This window comes from Aythya marila (genome assembly GCF_965140915.1).
Source record: "Aythya marila genome assembly, chromosome: 1".
Taxonomy (NCBI): Eukaryota; Metazoa; Chordata; class Aves; order Anseriformes; family Anatidae; genus Aythya; species Aythya marila.
In genome coordinates this window covers 68,607,300-68,632,334 of record NC_139042.1, presented here as the reverse complement: position 1 = coordinate 68,632,334, position 25,035 = coordinate 68,607,300, and the positions used below count along the sequence as shown (strand labels likewise).

At 42.3% G+C, this 25,035-nt stretch overlaps 1 protein-coding gene and 1 long non-coding RNA gene across 3 annotated transcripts in view; one reads left to right on the top strand and one right to left on the bottom strand.

Moving 5' to 3' along the window:
- The first annotated feature begins 2,123 nt into the window (after positions 1–2,123).
- Positions 2,124–7,145, top strand: LOC309888171. Its single transcript, XR_014319135.1, has 3 exons — positions 2,124–3,217; positions 4,209–4,465; positions 7,051–7,145. It is a non-coding gene; the product is annotated as an uncharacterized lncRNA (long non-coding RNA).
- Positions 5,330–25,035, bottom strand: part of CNGA3 (cyclic nucleotide gated channel subunit alpha 3) — a 35,274-nt gene continuing 15,568 nt past the window's right edge. The window contains exons 4-10 of one of the 2 annotated variants that reach the window (XM_082780393.1): positions 22,755–22,871; positions 20,304–20,483; positions 18,612–18,665; positions 15,151–15,258; positions 12,950–13,057; positions 11,958–12,064; positions 5,330–9,154 (exon numbers count right to left, since the gene is read on the bottom strand). In XM_082780393.1, the coding sequence (XP_082636519.1) occupies positions 7,746–9,154; positions 11,958–12,064; positions 12,950–13,057; positions 15,151–15,258; positions 18,612–18,665; positions 20,304–20,483; positions 22,755–22,871 (2,083 nt within the window). In that variant the 3' untranslated portion in view covers positions 5,330–7,745. The remainder of the gene's footprint in view (positions 9,155–11,957; positions 12,065–12,949; positions 13,058–15,150; positions 15,259–18,611; positions 18,666–20,303; positions 20,484–22,754; positions 22,872–25,035) is intronic. The other variant, XM_082780394.1, reaches the window with a different exon arrangement.

Below are 25,035 nucleotides of genomic sequence, written 5' to 3'. Positions count from 1 at the left end.
GCCATCAGTAATCTAACACTATTCAACCGATATTCCTATAATATGTTTTATTCTGATGTAGCTATGGATGGTTATATCCAACTGATAGGCATATAAGTCACGCTTTTTATATAGGTCCAAGAGCTGGGCAGTCCATGTGGTTGGATAGGCGTACAAAGTTCTCACAGAAGTGCTAACATCTTAAATATGCTTCTTCTATCTTCCTGTAGCATTAAGATTAAAATAATACATAACTGTATTAGCCTTTAAAACTGTAGGTGGTTTTTTTTTTTTTTTTTTTTTTTTGAGGAATCGTTTTCAGGTAAGATATAAGGACTTTGACAAATTTTCCACTTAAAATTTCTACTTAATTTACCCAAAATGCCACAGTATTGAAACCTTACCTCCTTAGCAGTGTTACAAATGTGCGAAACCTCCAGCCGGAGCAGTTTCAAATAATAACTCTTGAAATCTTGTAACTGCAAGCTGCTTTCCTGCCCTACAGGAGTTCCAGTTTTTGTAGCTTGAAAGGCTTGTCAAAGCATGGAAAATGCCATTTCAGTCCTCTTCTGCTGGGCTCTGGGAACAACCTGAATGTGCTTTATCTTCATTCAGCCTTTCAGCGGGGTTTAGCAAACTTCAGGTCTATAGAATTCAGCACGGATCTAGTTGGGCTTGCTTGAGTGCCCCTTGAGTGACCCAGAACACAAGGCAGTGGTCTAATGCCAGGATGCTGATGTTCTCCAGCATGTCCTGAATATTAAAAATATATAAAAAAAAAAAAATAAAAAAAATTTGGGCATCTCAGCATTGTCTCATTTGACAAATGACAAATGTATCAGAGTGTTTCCCTCTGCACCCAGATAAATTGCCACGATGCTTCCAGCCTTGGTGTGAAGGGGATATCAGGCTTTCATCTGTATTTTGTAGTACTGTATGCCTCAAATGATAGTAATGCAAGATGCCTTGAAAGGAATCATTAATACCGAACAAAAACAGGATTCTTTCAGATTTCCTTAGGAGTAAAGGAATAGTTTTGTTTAAATCTAGAGGTGTGTTAGGACTTGAATCTGAAAGGAACATGGAAACTTCAGTTGTTAGTTGCTGTAACAATTTCAGGAGCAGCCATCGGAGGTGTGAACATAGTTTGGGTGATTAAGGAACACTGTTTTGTGAATTTCTGACTGGGCTTATCTTCTGTTCAGCAGGCACTAGTATGAGCCTGGACCGTGACAGCCAAGGAGGCCGTCTTGCACCCCATGCTTTGAGGAAAGCTGACAGGAGAACGGGCTGGCGATGAGCCAGGCTCTCCATGCAGCTCTCTTGGATTAGTCAGTCGTACCACTCATCCAAAAGCTGAAGCAGGAGCTTCAGACCATGTGTTAAACCGTACAGGAGTGGTGGAGCTGATGTGCTGAGCCTACATGTAGGCTCTCATATGGGCGCCTGCCTGCCTGCCTGGGTTTGTGCTCTGGAGCACGGGCCTACACGCTGCCAATGTTTGGTAGGAGGACAGCCCCCACAGTGTCAGCTTTAAGGTGCTTCACTGGCACAGCTGTAATTATTAATTATTGTTAATTAATTATGTAATTATTAATTTATTGTCACTATAAATTGTTTTATTAGGTAGTTATATCCATTGTTGGTCTGTGTCAGTATTAGCTAAGACTTCTAAAAAGCTGCATGCTTTTTCTGGCCAAGGCAAGGATTAATGGCCTGTGTTTTTGTCATCAAGTCCATAGCACCACCAGGGGCCTGACACAAATTTTATTAAGAAAATTCACCGTATATACTGGCCTTTATAGAAGGAATGCTGTTTTATAAATAGAGTTGATATTGGCTTTTGCCTTTAGACATGTCAGTTCTTACCCTGATGAGAAGTTGACTTGACAACTCCATGAAACAGCTCCATGAAATAATGGCATTTATTTTTCTCCAGTACTTAATCTAAAAATGTCTTCTGCTGCCTTTTTTTCTGACATAATTGAAAAAGGTGTTGTATTGCTAGATTTCTCTAAGTGTTATTTCTTAGAAGTCGCTTGTCAGGTGGCTTGTGCTGTACGCAGTACAGCTGGGATCTCTGTCACTGTAGCTTTGCCAAGAGAGATGCTGACCTCCAGGAAGGTTTTCCTGCCACTGCCTGCCATTGACATACTGCCTTGCTGCTGGATGTGGGGCCCTCCCTCCCACCCCTGACCCAGCACTTTTCGGTACTGCTTTGGTTAAGTTTCTGACAGCAAAGTATGAAGACAGGTAATCTAATGATACAATTAAGCTTTTTTTTTCCACTAGTGTAATTGCTTTTAATACAGTACAGGAAATTTGTCAGGGAAACAAACCCTAGTGCTGAAAGCATGCTTTCTAAAGAATCTCTATGGTGCTACTGACATTGGTTTTATGTCTTTTAAATCAATCTCCATCTGCACATGAAGAATCCTATGAACTTTGCAGAGTCACCCCAAATAAAGCAGGCGACCTTTTGGCCCCACCACCACTGGTGCTTACTCCTCAAAACATAATGCAGGCTTCTTTATCTCTTTTGGGATGATCTCTTATTCCTGAACTAGGATCTCCAGAGGGGAATAGCCTAACACGGGGCCCAGGTGCTGTGTGGCTCTGCCCTTGCTGCTCTTGCTCCTCCTCATCCTCCTCCAGCTGCTGGTGCTCGTGGCTGCTGCAGTTTGGTGCTGGGAAACCTCAAAGCCTTGAAACCTTGTCCTTGGGAGCAAGCCTGCTGCTCGCAGCCCGTGTTGGGAAGGAGGTGGAAACCAAAGCTGGGAGGAACCCAAAGTGGTTTTGCTTTCCTAGAAAAGCTCCACGGCTTTTTGTTGCTAGACACAAAGCTTTTTTTCTGAGCTTTGCATGAGTGCAGTTTGAGACAGCTATATTATTGCAAGGCGTTGCGCTTTCAACAGTCAGGATCTGTTTAAAAAAAAAAAAAAAAGAAAAGGAAAGAAAAGAAAAAAGAAAAACGACTTTCCAGGCCCCTGCTGGGCGAGAGGCTTCGTTGTGCTGGGTGTTGGTCTGGTGCAGAGGAACAAGCAGCCCTGAGGACTTGCTGTAAGTGGCCTAAATCCACGCACAATGTGAAAGTAGTGGGGATCCCACTGAAGCTTGTTGGATGAGATGAAATGTTCTGCAAGTACAGTATTTACTCTTCAGTGGGGAACTGGCAACTGATTCTCCTAAAAAGAGTGGGTCTCTGCAGCACGGCCTGTTCGATGCATCAGCTCTAGAGGTAAGCAGTGCTAAAAAGTAAAAATAAAATCTTCTAGTGTTTTTCTATCTCCTGTGGAGAGTCAGTGAGTGGCCACTGGATCTTGCCGTGTGAGGCACCTGCATGGTGCCTGTGAGGCTCTGGTGACCTCAGTGGGGCTGCATCTCCAGAAGGAAGGAGAGAAAACAGGCCTTGGAGATGAGAACAGAAAGCTTTATTTTTCTAGCCTGGAAGACAAAGAAATGATACGTCAAAGGAGGCCAAAAGCTGAGAGATTAGGAACCACAAATAGGGCAGAGCTTTGAGCTCAATGGTGGCAACCTCCTTGGCCTCCTGTGAGCATGGCTTCAGCACAGCCATGGTGCTGCTTCCTGTGATCGCCCTGCAGAAAGGGCAGAGCTGATGAAGAAAGGCTTTGTGAGAGCTGCTGCTGCTCCTGGAGCAAAGTCTGTGCTCCTCCTTGAAGAGGAGGACACCCTGAGGCTGCCAGCCTCCCCTCCCTGCCTGCTTCTCCTCACACACAGCAGCAGCTCTTCAGCAGTGAAGCTGTGACGGGGGGGTGGCAGCAGCAGGCCTCGGCCTTTGCTTTTGTGAACCCAGTGAGTAAATTCAAGCTGGAAACAAGCTTGAAAAAGCAAGCTGGAATCTGAATTTTGGAAACAAAAGGCCAGACTGCTTCTAGGCCCGGAGGTTGTTTCTCAGGGCTTGTACCAGTTTCCCTCCATTTCCCCCTCAGGCTGAGCAGAGGGAGCGGGGCTTTCCTGGCTCCCCACAGCATCCTCTTTTCATCTCCTCTCTGCTGTGAACTCAGCCGCAGGGGGAAACGGGGATTCCCGGGTTGATGGCTTCCCTCAGGAAAGCTGCCACAGCTGGAATCCTGCGTTGCGGCTGCCTGTACGGTTGCCAGACCCAGCTAGTGCACGATTGGCTTTGCTCTCACAGGAGTACACAAAGGGATTTTATGGATGCTGAATTATGTAAACAGGGGCTTGGTTCTCTTTGTCTTTTCCAGGGTGGAAACATCAACAGAGGAGCCAGGGGACCACGAAGCCAAGTGCAAATGCTGTCATGTCACCAGCCAGCGTGTAAGGATGGAGAGCAGCTCTCCCTTACTCGTCCTCCCTGCCCTATCTCGTTGGACAGCCCGGGCTGCCTCTGCCTGATGAAATCCTCACTCATCCTGGCCAGTGGCAGCACTGTGAGAACAAACCTGCCTTGCAGACCAGCAAGCAGCAATGCTGCTCTTCAGGGGGAAAAGGAAAATGAACGGTTTGTTTCTTAATGTAAAGCACAGCCCTCTGTGCTCCTTGGTTAATAAATACTTGGCAGGAGCAGAACTGTAAAGCAGGTGTCTAAGGGAGAATTAAGTGCAGGGGCTGTTCCTTCCCTGGGCACTTCCTGCAGGAAGATCTGCGGCTCTAGCTGGGGGTATGTGCACATGCACGTGCTGGTTCCTATCACCACCCTTTCTCTTGTCCCCTTCCCTGGTGTGAATTTTTCCAGAGCAGCTGTTTCTACTGAAATAGTCAGGGAGGGATGTGGGCAGAAGGAGGGAGTGCTATTGCATTATTTGCTGCTCTGGAGCCAGACCCTGACTTGGGGCCTGTTCCCTAGGGAAGATCTCTGCAAGCAGGACCTGGAGGATGATGGAGTTGCTCCATCAGCTTTACCCTCCTGCACCTGCAGCACATGTTAAAACCGTCTGCATCTCTTGGGTGCCTCCAGGCTGGAGCAACACTACCACCCCATGGCCACCTGCTTCAGCAGGGGTTGTGTCCTGTACAAGCGTGGCATGTGAGCACTGTGTCCATTAAAACCCCGTTTGCTGAGGAAACACAATGCTCGGGCACTGGTGCCTGCATTGCACCCACTAGCACTGTACCAGCATCAAAGCTGGGCATGGAAAGCAGGCGCTGGGCCAGGCACCCTGCAGCAAGGGGAAAGCGCGGTGCTTCCTGCCTGGATTTTCCTTGCTTCAGATCTTTGCCTCAAGTACTGATTTTCTGGGCCGTGTGCTATCAGCAGTATCAAAGTCTGCGATAAAACACTAAAAAGCAGGAGCAGAGGGATAAGAGAACACAGAGTTACTCGAGTGTTACTCAAAAGGTTTTAATGTACATGCTGTATCCACATGAAAGGGGAAAACATCTTACAGAGATGAAGGACGTGATTTCATACCACCAAGAGCCATACATTTCAAAGAGACTGAAGCCAATAGCAGTAACAGATCTTTTTGTGGCATGTGTTAACCGGTCCAAGAGAAGGAAAAGGGAAGAGCAGCTATGCTCTACCTGATGGCTCAAGCGGTTTGACCCATCAGGTAGACAACCACTCTTGTTTTTTTTGGGGGGTGGCTTTAACAGGTATAAATTTGGTCTAAGTAGTCAACGACACTTCACCATCACTGTTCCTGAGGGGTGTTCAAGGAAAGGTTGAATGTGGTGCTTAGGGACATGGGTTAGTGGGTGGCATTGGTGGTAGGGGGATGGTTGGGCCAGATGGTCTTGGAGGGCTTTTCCAACCCTAACGATTCTGTGATTATTATCCAGACAAGCCACATGTGGCTATCTGGCTGTAATGCTGTAAGCAGTGGCCCTGCACCAGCCCATCAGCTGCGCTGAGGAGGTTGGAAGGAGCCTGGCCCCGTGCTGAAGCTGCTGTGCCTGGTACAGCTCTGCTTGGGCAGGAGAGGCTGGCCCAGTGAGGAGATGGGGCCAGAGGATGGCTGGGTTTCTCTGCCTTAAAATGACATGGGCAAACCTTCTCCTGCTCGAGAAATGGGGCTTGTAATGTTGCAGACAGCTCTCACTGATGTTAGTTGGCACTGTGTATTTTCCACTGTTTCCAGCATCAATTAAATGAGTAAATGGTTAATTTGATGGCAGGAAGATTTGACATTAACATATGTGCTCTTGCCAGCCTGCTGCTGCTGGCCCACAGCTACCCTGGGTGAAGCCTCAGGAGAAGGCAGAGAGGCTGGGCTCTGAAGTCTGCCATGAAAGGGTACAGGTGCTCTCCAAAGCATCCCTCAGCTGCCACTGGTCACACCACAGCCTGGTTTCACCAACAGGTCCCTGCAAAGCTAACCTGGTGTTGGGGATACTTTGCAGCCCTTGCTCAAGCCTTCGTCTGGTGGCCCCCGTGCCACTACTGCAAGCCAAGCCCCGCTCCTTACTTGCTGGCAGATTTTTCTCTCTCACCAAGCTCAAAACTGTTCACAGGAGGGGAAAAGTTGCTTGCCCAGAGATGAGAATTTACTCAGCTAAATCCGGAGGGAGAATATTAGAGAAATCCCTTCAGAAGCCTTCAGAGGAGGTGATCCCGGGGGCTGCAATGTGGCAGAGCAAGGAACCATCTCAGCGCTGTGCTGCCCTAGATGTGACAGCACTGAGCGGGCCAGACTTGTGCACTCACCTCAGAGCCAGGTTCTGGCAGTCACCAGGAGGTGACCACCCTCCATCTGGCCCAAAAGCAGCCAGCACAGTCAGGCTTCAATCCACAGGACCCAAGTAAAATTTCGGAGCAGATGTGGTCTTCATTTTCCCTAACCAGTGGAAATGTGGTAGTGTGACAGCTACACAGGAGGAAAGCTGACGCTAAGCAGCAAAGAAAGGTGGAGTAGGCATCATTAAATGAAATAAAAAGGAAGAAAGCACAGGTCTAACAGCTGCAAAGACTGCAACAGAGGACGTGCCCCCCAAAAAAGCCTGTGTGGAGGGAAGGCTGGCTGAGGGAAGCCCGTCCTGCTGGCCCTCATAGTTTCCTAGTAGAGCTCCTCCAGGACTGACCACTCGCCCCCACTAGACCCCATGTACAGGAGCTGCTCACACCAAGACCCTCTTTTCTCTTCCCAGGTTTAGTGAAGCTGTGTTGCCACAGACATCTTCCACCAGTGAGCTTCTGGAGACTCCCTTCCAAGTGTGCAGCTGCTCTGCCATCCTGACCCTTCCTGCGGGTCCCAGCTCAGTAGGAAAGCCTCAGACACAAGCATCCGGATGTGTGGCCGTGCCATACACATATGGGGCTGCACTGCACAGGCCAAGTGCCAGCTTCTCCTCAGCTGTAGCCCTACAGTTTGTGCAGACTGCTTCACTGTGAATGAACAGAGATTCTGAGAAGCCCGGCTGTGCATCCACACATTTAATAGGCTAGTAAGGTAGAGCACATACCCTATAAACATTGTTAAGCCCTTTAAAAAAACAATCCCTCTAGTTTAAGTACAATGCCTTTGTCACACAACATGCACATGAAGAGACAATGTGTCAAGGTGTACACATATCATACACAGATGTTCTGAGCATGGCTTTTAAGAAACCCGCTCTCAGTACAAAAAAAAGGTACCCAAATGACAGACCAGAATCTCCCCCAATGAAGAAGGTGACAATGTCCTATTTACAAGAAAATACCACTTGAGTTAAAAACGCTAAAAACCGTTCTCTTGAGTCTGTATAAAAATAATCATGGCTATGTATGCACACACATTTATATACATTTATGGCTTTCACACGTTTCAACCTTCTCCATTAAGTAAGGAAATATAAATACTCCATCAGTTATTTTTCTGCTCCTCGGGTTTTCCGGCCTCTGCTTCTCCAACTGATAAGGTGCCGCTGCCGTATTTTTTCACTCTGGTTTCTACTCTGGCAAGTCTCTGCTTCACTTTTTGTTGAGAAGAACTGAATTCTGCCAAGAGCCTAGCAAACCTAGTCTGCAGCGTGTCCAGAGCTGTTTCAAGTCTTTCTACTTTTTCTTCCAAGTCTTTTGGGTCAGCTCCTGCTTTTGCTGCTTCCTCATCTATTAAATTGTCTTTCATCAGAATTTGTCGCCCTTTCTCTTCCAGAGCCTTTTTGGCTTCTGGGTATTCTGTGAGGGCCTCCATTAAATCATCCTTAGACAAGCAGAACAAATCAGAATAACCAATACTCCTTATGTTGGCTGTCCTCCTGTTGCCAGATTTGCTACCTTTGATGTTTAGGATGCTGATTTCACCAAAGTAGCTGCCATCGCTTAGGACTACAAATTGGGTTATGCCATCATCTGCCACCACAGCCAGCTTTCCCTCTTTGATAATGTACATTTCTCTCCCGATATCTCCCTTCTTGCAAATGTAGTCCCCAGGACTGAAGACCGTAGGTTTCAGTTTCAGCACCAGCTCAATGAGAAGTCCAGCTTCACAGTCCTGGAATATGCGCACCTTCTTCAGCGTGTCCAAGTGGACATTGATGGCAATCTCAGCCTTCAACTTGTCGGGCAGATTTTTGAGAACCTCCTTCTCATCCACCGTTTTCTTGTTGGTCCAGAGGTAATCAAACCACTTAATAACCCTGGCTTCCAGGTCCTTAGTCACTTTTCGGAAGTGCATGTACTGCTTAATAGAATCGACTTTGGCCTGGAACTCCGCCCTGGAGGCGTTCATGTTGGAAATCATGGAGCCCACGTTACCGACAATGGTGGCAAAGATCAGCACGCCCACCAGGAAGTCGATGACCACGAAGAGATACTCTTCGTCCTTCACCGGGGGCGGTGTTTCTCCAATGGTGGTCAGCGTGAGCGTTGACCAGTAGAGGCTGTAAATGTATTTCCTGGACAGGCGCCCGTACTCTGGAATGGAGATGTTGGGGTAGACCCACGAGTCAGTTCCAAAGCCGATCAGCTTTGAAATGGCGAAGTATATGCACGCGTTCCAGTGGATGATGATAAGGATGTACAAGACGAGGTTTCCAATGCGAAACATGTTTGGATAGTTGGTCCTGGTTTCCGTGCGGTCAAAAAACTCAAACAGCCGGGAAATCCTCAGCAAGCGGTTAAATCGCAGCTCGGGGTAGTTCAAACCAACCTTCAGGTATGCCAGGTCTGTTGGCAGAAGAGACATCACATCCAGTTTGAACTGCACAGTTTTGGTATAATGGTCTCGTAATTTCTTTTCGTCCTGAACTAGCAAGCCTTGTTCAAGGAAGCCTTTAAAGAATAAAAAAAAAAATATATGTATTTTACTTGTTAGAATAGAGGGGCAGTTCAGAATTACCACCAACAGTACTGAGTGACTTACATTTCAGATACCTGAAAACATTAAAACTCCCACTGCTATGCATACTGACATTAATAGACTGTGAGATCATTAAATGAAAAACACTTCATTGTAAATTGAAATATTTCAATTAAGTTTCTAAACTGGTAAATAACAATGTAGAGCATTGACTCCATTACACCACAGTGCTCCCCACAGCTTTCTGCTCTATTCTGGGACAGCTGACTGTCTTTTAGCAAAAAGGACAGGGAGATTTGTATGCATAATTTTTCATGAATTGTTGGCATGACAAATAACCGAAGCTAAGAATGTGTTGAAGCAATTGTGTATAAGACCAGGGCTGAATATTTTTAAATAAATACCAAGAATAAGTAGGTGTAATGGATTACCAGAAACTTTTCCAGAACAATATAAATACCCCTGAGATCATGAAATCCATTTTTTCCCCCAAGCGATGCTTTTTCTCTTGTACTCAGTGTTAAAGCTGACAGGAGTTTCTTTTTTCATTCGGAGAAAATGGTTTGCTTTTCTTTGTGAGCTTCCAGTGAGATAGCTACTAAGCAGAATTTTGTGCGTTAGTATGCTTTTCATTCAAAAGATTTTGGAGTGTATTAAATTTTAAGAATTATGAGAAGACAAAAACCGCATCTGTGTAAGACTATTCATAGGAAGGCTGCCTGAGCAGTACAGATGCAGTGCTGGTTTTTACCTCAGAAAGCTCAAGGCATTAAGTATATTCCACAGCCAAAGTTATTCACTGCAAAACACTCGGTGCAATGACAAGTGGAGATGTTCAAGTGCCTGTGCAGTAGGCAAGGCAGGAGAAAAAGCGCACTGAGCAAAAAGCAAAACACTTCCAGTTTATAAGGGATTATCACATTTTGCTAATCTTTTGGCAATCTACAAGCAGCGTCTTTCTCAGAGAACCATCTGCTGAGGAAGAGCAAGCTGCACAGCAGCTGTACAGCATCACTGCATTTCTGGAATGTCTCCAGACCTGTACATCTGCCTTGTGTGTGTGTGTGTATCAGCCTTCAAGTGTCTATAAACTGATGGTGACTACAAATGGAAGCAGTGCTTGTGCCATGGATGTGTTACCTCCTAGGAAACTACTGAAAGAGCTGGTCAAATGTGCCCTTATTAACAGTGTTATGCACCTAAACAGAAAATGTGCAGGCCTGCAGAGCCAACCTTCTCACCATGCTTTGGCAGCCATGCAGTCATTATCAGGATAGACCATGGAATTTTTGTAACTTGTATTGCCCAATTTCTGCTCCATTCATTCCCTTCACAGTAACAGATAGGAAGAGGAACTTGGAGGACAGAGTTGGCTTTTTGACAGAAGTTGGCATATACAAAGCTGAAGCCCACCTACTCCACAAAAAAAATGAGTGTTTTGAGACTTAGGCTGCTTTCTGAAACAGACTTTTCTGTTGAACGAGGTGTTTGCTAGGTTTAAGAATTTAGCTTGCTGCTATGAGTTGTGTGTCTCCCGAAGTGACAGCATTTTTAGCCTGTCTTGTAATTATGTTTACAACTTGTCACGAGCTGTAATTACTGTCAAGCTGTCAGCATTATTCAAAAAAAAAAAAAAAAAAAGTAAAAATCAAAGATTTGGAAGAACTCTCATTTTTATACTGATGCGTGCAGTTTTGAACCTTTTCAAGGGGCATTTTGGGCTGTGGCTGTACCAGTAAATAGAGGGAGCCAGGACACATTTTCTGCCCCTGAGAGCAGCTACCGTGACAGCTTCTATTCACACACTGAAATTCTCCCAGCCCCCTCCAGATATAATACCACGAACAAATCCCAGCTCTGCTGTACCCCCAGCTGTGCCCAGATACTGCTTCAGGGAGTGCTATCTGGAATAGATCAAATTGCATTAAGGGCTGTTCCAGCAATTTAATGGTACGGATCAGTGTGTGTCACTGTTAGGCCCATACCACGACCTTGTTTAGTTTAAAACAGATGCTGCCTTTAAGGCTAGAATCAGCATCAGTTAGGCACACTCAGCTGCAGGATCTCAGCCTGTCTGGACTACAGAAACGGGGAGAAGAAGCTGAAGAGAAACACTTCATTAAAGAAATGGCAGGATCCTCACACATCCTTTAACATCACACTTCCTTCAGGACTGCAGCAGAGGTGCCTGGGCTAATCCCACACCATCACCACCTTGCAGGATTAGCCATATCCTACACAGCCAGGACCTCTCAGAGCCTAGAGCTGCCAGCGGAGCAGTGCTACCATTGTCTAGCAGAGGGCTGCAGACTGGAGCCTGAGGAAGGTGCCAGGTCTTGTACTTTAACTCTGTAGTCACTTCTGAGCAGGCTGCTGTACAGCGTGGCTAAGAAATCAGCACTTGTGGGATGCAGCTGGCTTCTTGCTCAATCATATGCATGAACGATATATCATGCACGGAGTGGTAGCAGCATTAGAGGTGCCTTGTTCTTCCCTTCAGCACGCAGCCTGTTAGTGTAGCTTTGGAGAACACTACTCAGTCTGCATTTGGCATGCCTACTAAGCACTGGTAGGACTGAATTTGGAGACAAGTGAAATTCAGGTGTTGGTAAGTCCAACCTTAAAACAAACCACGACTCTTCATTTCCCTAAAGCCTCTGTTGCTGGACTCTGCATTTGGGCTATTACACTGGTCCGATCTCAGAAGGGAATTTGTTTCTAGCTTTTACATCCACATTTCTTCTGAAAACACTGTAAAACCACAGAAGGACTCACCTGTCCTGAATCTAACAAACATGTCAAAAACATAGATTACATCAGAGCAGTAGTCCAAGAACAGCCATACTTTTATATGGTCAATTTGTAGCTCGTCAAAGCAGGCCCTAAAGAAAAGAAAAAAAAAAAATTACAACTGTAAGCAGAGCGTATGCAACGTGTGTTCTGACAGCATGTTAGTGCATGTTACTGGCACTGAGCAAGTAAAGGACAACATACCTCCATGCCTAGACATCTGTATGCTGAAGCAATGTCTAAATAGACCCTAGGATCTTTCAGAATTCAGAGTTGTTTAGGCCAGGGACAGATCTCAATCACATACGTGCCACACAGGCACATATGGAGGGACACACATATCCTACATGCAAACCTGCATCAGATTTCATGTAAGAGATCCTCAGGCATCCCAATCATGCACATCTGCATTAAGAGGACTCCCAGATAAAAGATTTGCTTCTGAGTGGTAAACCATCCCCACCTCTCCCAGCCATTTGGCACAGTGAACCATTTCCACAGTGCTCCCTTGGTTTGATTCCAGTTGTTTTTTCACATTTTTAAAGGGAAAAAACTCGAATAAAATCCTCCTGCCCTTCAAGCATTTGTAGACACCTCGTATTAATTTAAGATGACCCTTCACTGCCCACACCTTTGCTGCTGTTCCTTTCTGGAGGATCAGCACGGGTGTTACCGTGCCAGTGGCCAAAGCACATCACCGCAGCTAGCCAGTAGGTGGCACGCAAAGGCCACAGCCAGCGCTCATGGGGGATGCTCGGTGCAAATTACGTTTTATTTTTAGGCAGATTAAAAAAAAAAAAAAAAAAAAAAAAAAAAAGCCATCTACTCCCAGTGACCTGCACGTGAACTGTAAATCTCCTAGGCAAGCCACCCCAAAAACCTGCAGGGAGAGAGGAAGAGGATGTATACAGGAAATGTAAAGAGACTTTAAATCTTTAAATTTGAAACCTAAAATTGTTATTGACTTCAATCCGTACCTGCACACTAGCATACACCAGTTGTAGAACACGGGTGCTGCAATTATGGTCAGCCAGTTGTAGTACATATTGCTTGAAGGATCTATCACAAAGATCTCCTTTTTCTTCCTGGAAAGTAAAACACATAGCTTTATAGTGGCAATGTACTGAAGCAGCCTTCTGGAACTCCCTCTTCTGGAGGCTGCTCATCTCATGATTAACTCACAGCTGCCTAAGACGAGAAAGTATCCACACCAGCATCCCAGATGAGATACCAAGTACTAGCTTCATCCTGTCTGGCACACTCTAGTTCTGCTTGACCCAGCTTTGGAAAAAAAGTAAGCGAGAGTGGAAAGAAAAGCAGAGCTATTCAAATTGCTGAAAATAACATCCTTTCTGCATATGACCCCCAGTAAAGACAAAATAAAACATTAAATCTTCCATATCATCATTCCAGCTAGAAGAATATGGCCCACTGCTAGAGGAAGAGCCTTCCTTTGCAGATTAATTTTGATGGTTTTGGCAAACCCTTCTATTACAGAAATGACCGCATGAACATGCATTTCAACAAGTAAAACACAAATACACTCAGATACATGTTTACATGAGTAAGGCTCTGCATGAACATATACAACACACACCCACACACACAGTCTGTAGTAAAAGCAAATTTCACACATTTGTAGTCCAGGCTCCCTTGGCTTTATCACAAAGTGATGCTAAAGGAAGAACACAGGCCTAGAACTTAGAGAAGACTTAAAGAACAGCATGGTGAAGTGGCACGTGCAGTATGCTCCGAAGTGCCTTTCCCCAGTAAGAAAAAAGCTTGATATTCAATAGATGGCAAATAGGTGTCCTGTAGATAATAAGAGGAAAAACTTATTAGTGAATTGTGAGGTCCACAGCTGCAGAAGTTATTCCAATAGTGACACGTGGCAGTATGATCAGTGAAATGTATAATAATGCAGGGAATCCTTGGATATGTATTAGTGTGACTTTTCCAAATTTCCAAGAATGAAAAAAAATATAAATGTAATGAGAATTTATTTCATATTTGTATATATGTCTGGCATTATACATGCTATCAGCTGAATGTGCAGATTCTAATGTTAGTAAAGGAAGCAGCTTTAATCTAAAAAGTATTTTCTTTGCCATCTTCTGGCACATTTGACCCATTTCTTCAACAACACTGGTCATCACTTCAAAACTGGTGACCACAAAATTGGGTCTTCACTTGATAGAGTGCACTACCTTTTAGACACTGAAACATTTATTACCTTTGCTGAAATGTTTTTAAATGCTTTAGGGTACTGTGAAGCTCAGGCTGTCATTACACAGTAACTGACGCTGAGGAGAATTGAAGAGAATCCTTAGATGAAAGGCTTTCAAATCAAGCAAAGCTTTGATTAAGAAAGTCAAGATCTTGAGATTAATTAAATTCTATTTGGAAGCTATTCCTAACTACATGTCCTGATGCCTACATAGCACATTCCACCATATATATATGTTAGATTCACATATATATTGTTTATATAGAGAGAGACTCATATATATCAAGCTTATATATTATATATATGTATATATATATAAACTTGAAATATATGAATCTAACATACCACTTAACTGTGAAGTCTACCAAAATGCATTTTATTTTTATCCACTACTATTTTTATTCTGTATGACTGGTAATACTAAACAGTGTTGTGTTTGAATGTTTTGGGGGAACAAAACAAGACCAGCATCCATTTCCATCAAAAGCATTCAAATGACCTCATTTTGTTGCAGAAATACAGTGGTACCTCCTAATCAGCAGGAGCAAACTTTAGTAATTCTACTAAAGAACTGTGTCATATTTTAAGTAATCAAATCAAGTCAGCTCTGAATCATTGCAGTTATTCTGGAACCATGAAAAGCAGTTTTGCAAAGAAGGCTGCTATGTTAAAATGGCCCAATTGGAGTAAAGTGATCTTGAACAGCAAACCAAACTGATCAGAGGCAGTCAAAATTTCTTTTACTGCTTATGACAGGTCTAAATACAGGCACAAAAGACAAAAGTTTGTTGAGCACTTTCACCTTTTCAAAGGGGAAAATACATTTAAGATTTGACAGGATAACATTCTGCAGCCTCCAGAACAATAATCGTACTGCAAGTGACACAGTGAAATGCCACACTATGCTCTGGAGTGCAAGAGGTACATTACAAGCACATTCTTTATACTTACTCTTCTTTTTTTTTGTCATCTTTTTTGTCATCTTTCTTTTCCTCTTTCTTTTCCTCCTTCTTTTCCTCCTTCTTTTCCTCTTTAACCTCTTTCTTTTCTTCCTTTTTGCTGTACAACATATTGTAAGTTTTATCAATATTACCGGTTTTCTCCCGGTAGGGGAGAGGATGGATGTTGGGGTACAGGAGATTACTGATCTGGATTCTGGACAGAGTAGGACAGGATTTCTCAAAGCAACCATTCATCCAAATGGTATAAATGGTTTACAGGTTGAGGCCGTTCAAACCAACACAACCACATTACACAATCAGGTAACCAGCTGGCTGATTCTGTGCATTAGTCACCCATGCCTTCTTGGCCTTTTCACACATTAATGTACCAGGTTGGTTTTAATTAAATGCTTCCAGTTCATTTCTTCCTTTAGAATTCAGGTATTTAGAAATAAATCTATTTAATGATAATAGACCTTGAAATGGCTTAACAAACTGCCAATTTTCTCAGCATATCCAAAACCTCACAGTGACTTGTCCGAATCTTTAATGATGATTAAATGAACTGAGGCTGAATCTCCACTCTCAGTTCTTTAAAACCAACATAGCTATAATTAATTGATTACCTCTGGCTTCAGAAATTGCCTTGGAGAAGAATCCCAATCAATGTTTGAACAAAAGCAGGAAATGAAGAGAAAAGAGATACATCACATTTCACTTAACCTCAGACATCTACAGATGAGGCAGTCATCTAATAAATGCTTTATAGTCAATGCAATTAATTTGACCTATTTTAGCAGTAGGATGAGATGACCTGTGCCTGGAAGAAGACAACAGTCACCAATTCTAAGGTAAATATGATAGGTCTAAGAACAGCTTTCACCTATCAGCAACGAGGTTAAATTCTCATTCAATTCCCCTGTTCCAATTTTTACCCCTAGATATTTCCATAGTGATGCAGTATCGCAATGTAATTTGGAAAATCTCAGGCTCGTTTGCTAAAAGAAACCTGAAATCCTACACTTTTTTTATGTTCAGGAAAGTATCCCTCAAATTAATCAACACCACTTAAACCTTTAAAATTACACACCTTAATGTGTGTTGGCTGACTTATTTTTGTGTTGACTGACTTATTTATACATGTATCTCAAATTAAAGAAACAGTTTTTCAATTACCAAGGCTGACTTCTACACTGCATCAGGAACCACTACTCAAATATTTATTTCTCTGCCGTTGGCCCCTTGGACTTGTATTGCTTCTCCTTCAAATCTGCCCCCAAAACTCCTTCCGATTTAGGAATCATGTCAGGATTTCAGTGTGCATCACTATGCATGGTGCCTGACCTAAAGGCCAATGCACAGTTGCTGTTGTTAGCATTACCATTCAGCTCCTCAGTGCTTCAAATGTCTGCCATTCTTACTGAAAAGAAAGAACTACAAGTAAAGAATTTTCAAAGTTTTTACAAAGTTTTTACAAATTTACAAAGTGCTACTGCACATTTGTGGCTGTTGTTATGCAAGGAAAAGTAGACTGAGATAAAGAATCAATCAAAAGTTTCAGTGGTGGTGAAATTCGGAGGGAATATTTTGACAATTCCATCTTTCTCCTACATGTTGTTTTAAAAGAGAGAAAAAAAAATATTTCACAAAGCAGCTGAGGCTGACACTTTTTCTCTAGCCAGAGAAGGAATACCTGTCGACAACAGTTATCTTTCATAAGTGAGACTCTTTCATTTCTGTGGCCCCTGTGCATCTCTCTCTTGAGGTACCTTCTAATTTATCATAATCCCAACAGTCTGTAGTCTGGCAGTCAAAGGTGCTCAGAGGAAAAAGCTGGCCATTGTCAAAGTGATGAAAATATCAGCTACAGTTCCCAAAGGGCAGGAACTCTTAGCTCTTCTACACAACGAAAAGCACAAAGCTTCAAAAAGACCTGCATCTTTTTTCTTCATTGGTGCTCCTGAGTAACATGGAATCCAGTAGCTAATAAAACAGCTGTTTGTGCTGCCCTCCTTGCCAGCAATACAGTGGCATCTATTCTGTCTCCAGCATGTTAAAAGGAAGACGTATCTTCAGACTTAGAAAGCATCTTCATCAGCCCCTATAAAAACACTGGCACAGTCTTTGAATGAGTTGAATATTTGCATTTCTCTTCTGTCAAATACTTTGCAAATCAAGTAATTTTCAGACTGTCACACAGGTAGACAGACAGGTGTTGGCTTCATTTAGAAATAAAGAAACCGAAAGGATGGAAGTTTTGCCCAAAGTACATGAGTCATTGTCAGAAACGGGCTAAGAAAGCAGCATTTCCATTCTAATTGGTCCTTTGGGACATGACTTGTAGGTCAGGCTTCAGGTTTCTAGTGTGTTTTTTTTTGTTTGTTTGTTTCTTTCTTTCTTTAGTTTTTGCTTTTTTTTTTTTTTTTATCCCAGTCTAGATAAAATGCTATACATTTGTAACACGCTTCTCTGTATTCCCATTTCAATTTTAATAAAAGCTATGCAAACAAAACAAAACAAAGTGCCTCAGGAGAAGGAAAATATGTTCACATATGTGCACTGAGTTCAGATATGAAAAAAAAAAAATCCTGAAAGTGTGTCTGACATAATCAGAAACCATCCTGGTAATTTTTTATTTTTATTTTTTTGCTGTTTCTTTTCATATGGAAAGCAACAAAAGAAATTAACTATTGGCAGTACAAGAGCAGAATTGCTGCTGTATGCTGCAGAGCAGATATGTCCTCAAATAGGTGTAGTTTAAGACATGCAACAAACATTGGTGTTGGATGATTTTACATTTCAGAAGTTCTTCAGCTTTTCAAGAGATTTCTTTTTGGAACAATATAAAATGTTTTGTCAAATACATAAAACAGAATGGGTTTTTTCAAAACTTGTTGTAATGCAAGCCTTATTATGTTCCCTGTCACCCCCTCAACATTTACACCAACCATACCCGGCAGAACTAAAACACACATTTTAGAAAGAAGGTTAGTTTCATTTAAACTGCCCACATAAAGGTTTTCTTGGTACCCTACTCCATATCTACTTCTCATGTGACAGCAAGAAATTTCTGGGGCGCTTGGATTTCCAAAAGGGAACTGGTATGTTAAAAGAGACAAAGTACTTATAGAAAATGAATATGTGAATCTCATTTACAAACTGAAGCATTAATATAGCCATTGACAATGCAGTAAAATCAGCCAGTTGAACTATAGGAGGTAGGGACTAAACGTCTAATTAATCCAATTCACTCCCTGGAAGGCAAGGGTAACTTCAGACAAAAAGAAGCTGACAGGAGTCATGGAGGATGCTTCTAGTACTAAGAAAACTAGATCTTTCTTATAATTAAACTATATTCTTAGAAAGGGCTTAAGGTGACATAAGGAGTTTATACTACAAATGTTACTAGGCTGGAAAAGGGGAAGAAAGGAGCTAGTAGTGGGAAGGTGTACAGAGGTTATCAGTACTTACTCTTCATTGGTGTTGTTGCTATAGTTGACATTAAACCTGGCCAGGGGCCATTGACTGCAGTAAGTTAAATAAAACACATTTAAGAGCGTAAAGACTTTTGGCATTTCATACACGTGTTTACCAACATGACAGACTGACTTACTAGCCTCTCACATATGCACTGATAAGATTAGGAAGGTCAACTTTGACTGCAGCGATAAGCCCCTTTGCATAACTATTTCAAGGCACCAGTTTCTCTTTGTCATGTGCTAGACATACACGTTTGTGACCACATCTGATGTCTGAAGCTTGTTCTCTGGCGTATTAGTGCACGATAACATGTAACTCACTATTTTTAGCCCTGTATGCGTTTGGCTGCTATTTTAAACATTCTTCAATCCTTTCAAGTCTTCTTCAGAGACGCACTGCCAAGGCTTCTGTAACAAGCATACCTACCTTTGCTGCAGAATTAAGCTTTCACAATAGAACTGAGGGTTATTGTAATGTAGCAACAACATCAAACTGAGAAAATAAGAATGAATACTTCCAAGTTCATTTCTTCTAATACACTTTCGTAGAGGCTTGTTGGACCAGGATCAACGTTCTCTCTAACAACTCGGAAACTTCAGTTGCTACTGATCAAGACGCCCAAAAAACCTCTTGCCTGCTGACTCAAGTGATTAGAGGATATCAGTCTGGCTAATTCAATAAAAGGCAATTTTGAGTTGAATTTCTAGGAAGCAGATCAAGTGAAGATGATATGGCTGGGCTGACCCACAACAAATCAATGTCACCTGTACTACCATGCAGAGCCCTTCAACAGTTCTTGCTTTACTACGAATTATTAGATGAGAACTTGAAACAAATCAATGGATTACTTGGTTGTCCACCAATTTTTAACTAAGTGAAAATCCATGGCAGTCTGTGCTTCAAAATATAATGCAAAACAGAAGGTGAACTTTTGCCTTTGAACTTCATTTTCCCATCTCAGCTGGAGTTAAATTTAAAACACCAAGTCACATATTTATAAAGGAATAACAATTAATCAAGTCAAAAGACTGTAAACACATAAAGGTTTTTCTTGCAGGCCACTGTTGTTTCCCTGGAAAAAAATCAAGATAAAACTGAACCAGCCTCCCATACCAAAGATGGAGTATATGCTAATCGGTTAAGACATCAGCCAAAAGATTTTCTCATTTCTGCATCAGAAGCCTTCTGCAATGTTAGCAGCTGACCTTCTGAGTAGGTGTAACTAAGCAATGATACACTCACACAGCTGTTGTTTGGAGTTTCCTAACACTTGCCGCTAATTTGCATAACATGATTGTCCTGAAAAGCCACAACTAGCAGTATCCCAGATCCTTGAAATAGGAACTGCATTCATCCTCTGTGGAGAAGAGTTCAGCAACAGCAACTTACAGAGGTAGCATACGAGAAAATTTCAGGGCTGAGAACCCATTCTGCCTGAAGCAGCATGATCAGAATACTTTATTTCAAGATATTTGCCAAGGTGTGTTTTGGGGAGAAAGAGAAAATCTGCTGAAAGCCATAACACTTCAGTTACGTGAAGATTCCTGAACAGCATTAGGTGCTCTGTTCATGTCCAATACTAACCTCCTTATCCAGTTCTTAAAAGATAACCAATGTCCTAATCACCAAGAAAATACCGTACCCTCAGTCTTTTTCCTTTAAAATTTAAATACTCTTCCTTACCTGTTTACTCCCTCAGGACGTTCACGGATGCCCAGAAAGGAGCGGATGTTACTTTGCCTACTGGACACCTCTATGAGCTCTGGCCCTCGGATTCGCTCCAGGAAAGAATCAGGTCTTTGGTCTTCATGGTGCAAATGTCTTGTGGCCCATGACCTCAGAGATACGACAAATCGTGACAGCCTGCACAGGACAGACATACAACATTGACTGAACCAGACAAAAATGTCAGATGGCTTAAATCATTCCCACAAAGAGCAGCTCAGGAGGACTTCTCTTCGCTTTGCCACCTGCCACAGAAATTAGACTTGATGGACTGTGTGAACCTAGACACTTTCCACAGTTTCATACGTCACCTTCTGCAGTGGATCGGGAAAGTATCCCACACATCAATCTCTAGTCCACTGTACCAGCATTGCAGTAGCAACAGAATATTGATTCGGGGTAAGTTTGCCAAGTGGTTGTGGTGCAGACAGGACCTTCTGATTTATGTGATAATGAGGGAATCCTGGCCTGACAGAATCAGAGACATACGTGTAAAATACTCATGATATCACACACTCAAGGCACAAGCAGTAGAAACAAAAGCTGAATAGTTGGTGAGGGAGGATGAACTTTGAGACTTCAGTCACCTTCCTTTTTATTTTAAAGGGTCTGTCTGCAGATATATTAATTGCATGTAAACCTGCCTGCAGCATAGAAAGCACTGTTTGTTCATCCTAAATTTCTAGGAGAGCACTGAAATAAGATAATCAAAACATTATGGCAACATAATTAATTTAACACTTTATCACCATTTTCTTTTTATGTACCCACTAATTCACTAATTCACATTACAAATCTTTATAATGCCTTCTGTCAAAGTTCAGATGGAAATGTTTCTGAAAAATTGGAAAAAATGGAGACTGGAATCTACAAAGGCGATTTTATTTCTTATTCACACAATATTCTGTATTATTTCCTACAAGCAGTCCAGTTTGGACATAAGTGGTGTTAATTCAGATTTCCCAAACGTGTCCCTGAAAACACCATAATGAAATCCTGAACAATCCATAACTTCTTACAGAGGCCTTGGGCTACTCACTGAAAGCTCTTTATGTTCCCTCTGCATCACGTAGTATTATATATGCTCAGAATTTACAAAGACTCTGATGTGAACGAGTTAGATCTTATGGTAAAATACACATGCTTTGAACTGTATTGCATTTATCAAGGGCCTAACTCATAGATCTTGCCCAGGAACTCTTACATGGAAAGAAAAAGGACAAAAAAAAAAAAAAGGCAGGAAAAATATTATGTATCAGAAATTAGAAAAAGTTATTTTTAGCTCTTTATCCCTATACCAACATAGCAGCATATAAATGACCAAGAATTTCCAACAATTAAGAGAATTCAAAGTCTACCAGGAAGGCAAAAGAAAAACAAAGATGCACATAAAAGACTGAGATTAATAGATTCATCACTCTATGGAAAAAACACTGTATAAAATTAAACAATAAAAACAAACATTAAAAAAGGAAGCTTTCAATATTAATTCATACATTTAGATGTTTCTGGTTTAATAAAACATACACCTATAAGCATGTCTTCCACTTAAAATCAACTTCTTGCAGACTTTGCAATCTCCACATAGAGGTGTCACTATCTGAGAACCAAATGGGGAAATACAAGTTTGTTCCCTACCACCCAAAAGGCTGAAATGTAAACGGTACTCTAATTGAAGCTAATTTCATAGCATTTTTTCTTTGCTTTTTGAAATACACTATGCTTAAACTGAGTATGCTCTGTAGCATGTATAACAGCAGTATCAGAAGACAGTTCTGTTGTCTCAGCTGGAAATCTTTAAAGCAGACATAAGTGGTTTTTTTTTAAGTTCTATTTCAGGCTTATGTTCTAAGATCAAGTAAAGTAAATGACTTAAGCAAATGGTTGACTTGAACTTTGCTGACTCAGGCTCCCAATCCAGTATAAACATAACTGGATTCTAAAAACAGAAGCCCTCTCTCTTCCTTTGCCATAGCTACCTACCACCAAGGGAAACATCATTATGTCTTACCTAATACGAAATTACAATTATATCAGTTATCAAGCGGAACCAAACATTCATCCATTTACTTTACAGTCTGGTGTCACTTCATGCATTTCCTTAGTAATCAATATATTTTCAGTTCTGTTCATGTAAAAACAAATTATTACTTATTTTTTTTAAATCAGACTAATTTGTGTGAACTCATTTAGCATCTCTATTATTCTAAGTTTTTTATTAGAAATGAGTAAATGAGAATGAATGCGAATGAAGGTCAAAAGCACCTTCTGTTATTTTTATAGACTTTCTTCAGCTGCACTCCATCCATTTTCTTTGGGAAGTGACAGTTCTTCTTACTTTACCTTGAAATAGTGATCAGTCTCTTCCCAACATGTTAACATTGGAAATGGTATTAATTAGCATGTTACCTTGCCATTGCTCCCCTGCCTGTGAATGAGCTCGTCTGGGATCCAGATAAATGTCCTCCCTCCACAGAAATAACTCTCTGCAGTTCTGAAGACGTATCCTCACACAGTGATTGGGTTCTGCAAAAGCAATTTTTTTTTAATTATATATAGCCTACTACAAATCTTCCCCCAACCAGTTCTTAACACTAATGCATCAGAAAACTGTGCACCAAATTGTCCTCTTTAAAGTAATATGGCATGTGTTTGATAAATATAAAGCTAAGCCTATATTCCCCCTATTCTGGAGCCATCCAATACTGAATACTGTATCAGAAACAGTGTGACCAGCAGGGCTAGGGAGGTTATTGGCCCCCCTGGACTCGGCTCTGGTGACACCGCACCTCGAGTACTGTGTTCAGTTTTGGGCTCCTCGCTACAAGAAGGACATCGAGGGACTTGAGCGGGTCCAGAGAAGGGCGATGAAGCTGGTGAGGGGCCTGGAGAACAAGTCCTACGAGGAGCGGCTGAAGGAGCTGGGCTTGTTCAGCCTGGAGAACAGGAGGCTCAGGGGCGACCTTATTGCTCTCTACAGATACCTTAAAGGAGGCTGTAGTGAGGTGGGGGTTGGCCTGTTCTCCCACGTGACTGCTGACAGGACGAGGGGGAATGGGCTTAAGTTGCGCCAGGGGAGTTTTAGGTTAGATGTTAGGAAGAACTTCTTTACTGAAAGGGTTGTTAGACACTGGAACAGGCTGCCCAGGGAGGTGGTGGAGTCACCATCCCTGGAAGTCTTTAAAAGACGTTTAGATGTAGAGCTTAGGGATATGGTTTAGTGGGGACTGTTAGCGTTAGGTCAGAGGTTGGACTCGATGATCTTGAGGTCTCTTCCAACCTAGAAATTCTGTGATTCTGTGATTCTGTGAATGAAGTCAGTGGAGGTTCTGCCATCTGTCCCAGCAAGCTCAGAAGCAGATTACTGACTGGTCAATACAACTCTGGAGTACAGATACACAACTTGGGGAAGCACATTTGCTACTCTATCACCTCCTTTAACACATTAGCATCTTTCCTTTAACATGAAGAACATCTTCAGGGGTGCTTTGAAGTAATTGTCCACTGCTTTTTTTCAGTCTTGTTCTCCCAGACATTGTTTGTTTAACTGTCTGAAATTTCTAGCACTGTTGTTCCTTCACATGGCTCAAAGGATATAGGCACCCCTTTTCCTTTCACTGTTGCTTGGATCAAGTGGGAAAAACTGTGATTTTACAGTAGTTAATCCTGAGCAGCATCACTGCTGTTCTTACCAGCCTGCTGCCACCAGCTGCATAACTGCAGCCATAATGCTGCCTGCATCATCAGTGAAACTCCACCTATTTTATAGGAAAAGAAGCTACAGATGTTCAAAGCTACTCTGGTAGTGATGAGCTGAGGCACCTCAGGACATTGGCAGATGCAAAAAAAAATAATACAGCATCGCAGTAGTGTGCAACTGCAGATAGTGATTATACTGTTATGTGCAGTGTCTGCCAAATCACATGAGTTCTTGTAATTGTAAGACTGCTTATTAGCAATGAAATAATTAGCATTAAAAAAAAGAAAAAAAAAAGAAAAAGGAGAGAGAGAGAGAAAGGATGAGATTAGAAAGGATGAGATTTTAGCCTTATCTTTCAGTAATAGAATTTTGGAACTGACTTCACTGGAACCAGGACGTTATCAAAACTCACTCTGGATTTTTTTATGACTCCTGGGGTTTTCTCTGTGTTTTTATTCTTTAGGATCCATTTTAGAAGACTTTATCATATCAAGGACATATTTTTCCCCTTCATAATGCAAGCAAGAACTCTCACTGTTAATCTGCATTGCCAGAAAACACTGTATAATATGATACTTGCAACAACTTCATAAGAACTGGCAAATCCATTTTTGTGTGTACTCACAGCAGAGAAGCTAACAAACAAAGAATTACAACTTTATTATTTCTACACAAACAACCAAGCTACCAAAGACAGTAACTCATAGTACCGTAGAATCACAGAATCATTAAGGTTGGAAAAGCCCTCCAAGATCATCTGGTCCAAGCACCCATCCCCCTACTGCCAACATCACCTACCAAACCATATCCCTAAGCACCACATCCAACCTTTCCTTGAACACCCCCAGGGACGGTGACTCCACCACCTCCCTGGGCAACCCGTCCCAGTGCCTGACTACTCCTTCTGAGAAGAAATGTCTCCTCATTTCCAACTTGAGGCCATTCCCTCTGGTCCTATCACTGGTTACCTGTGAGGAGAGGCCGACCCCC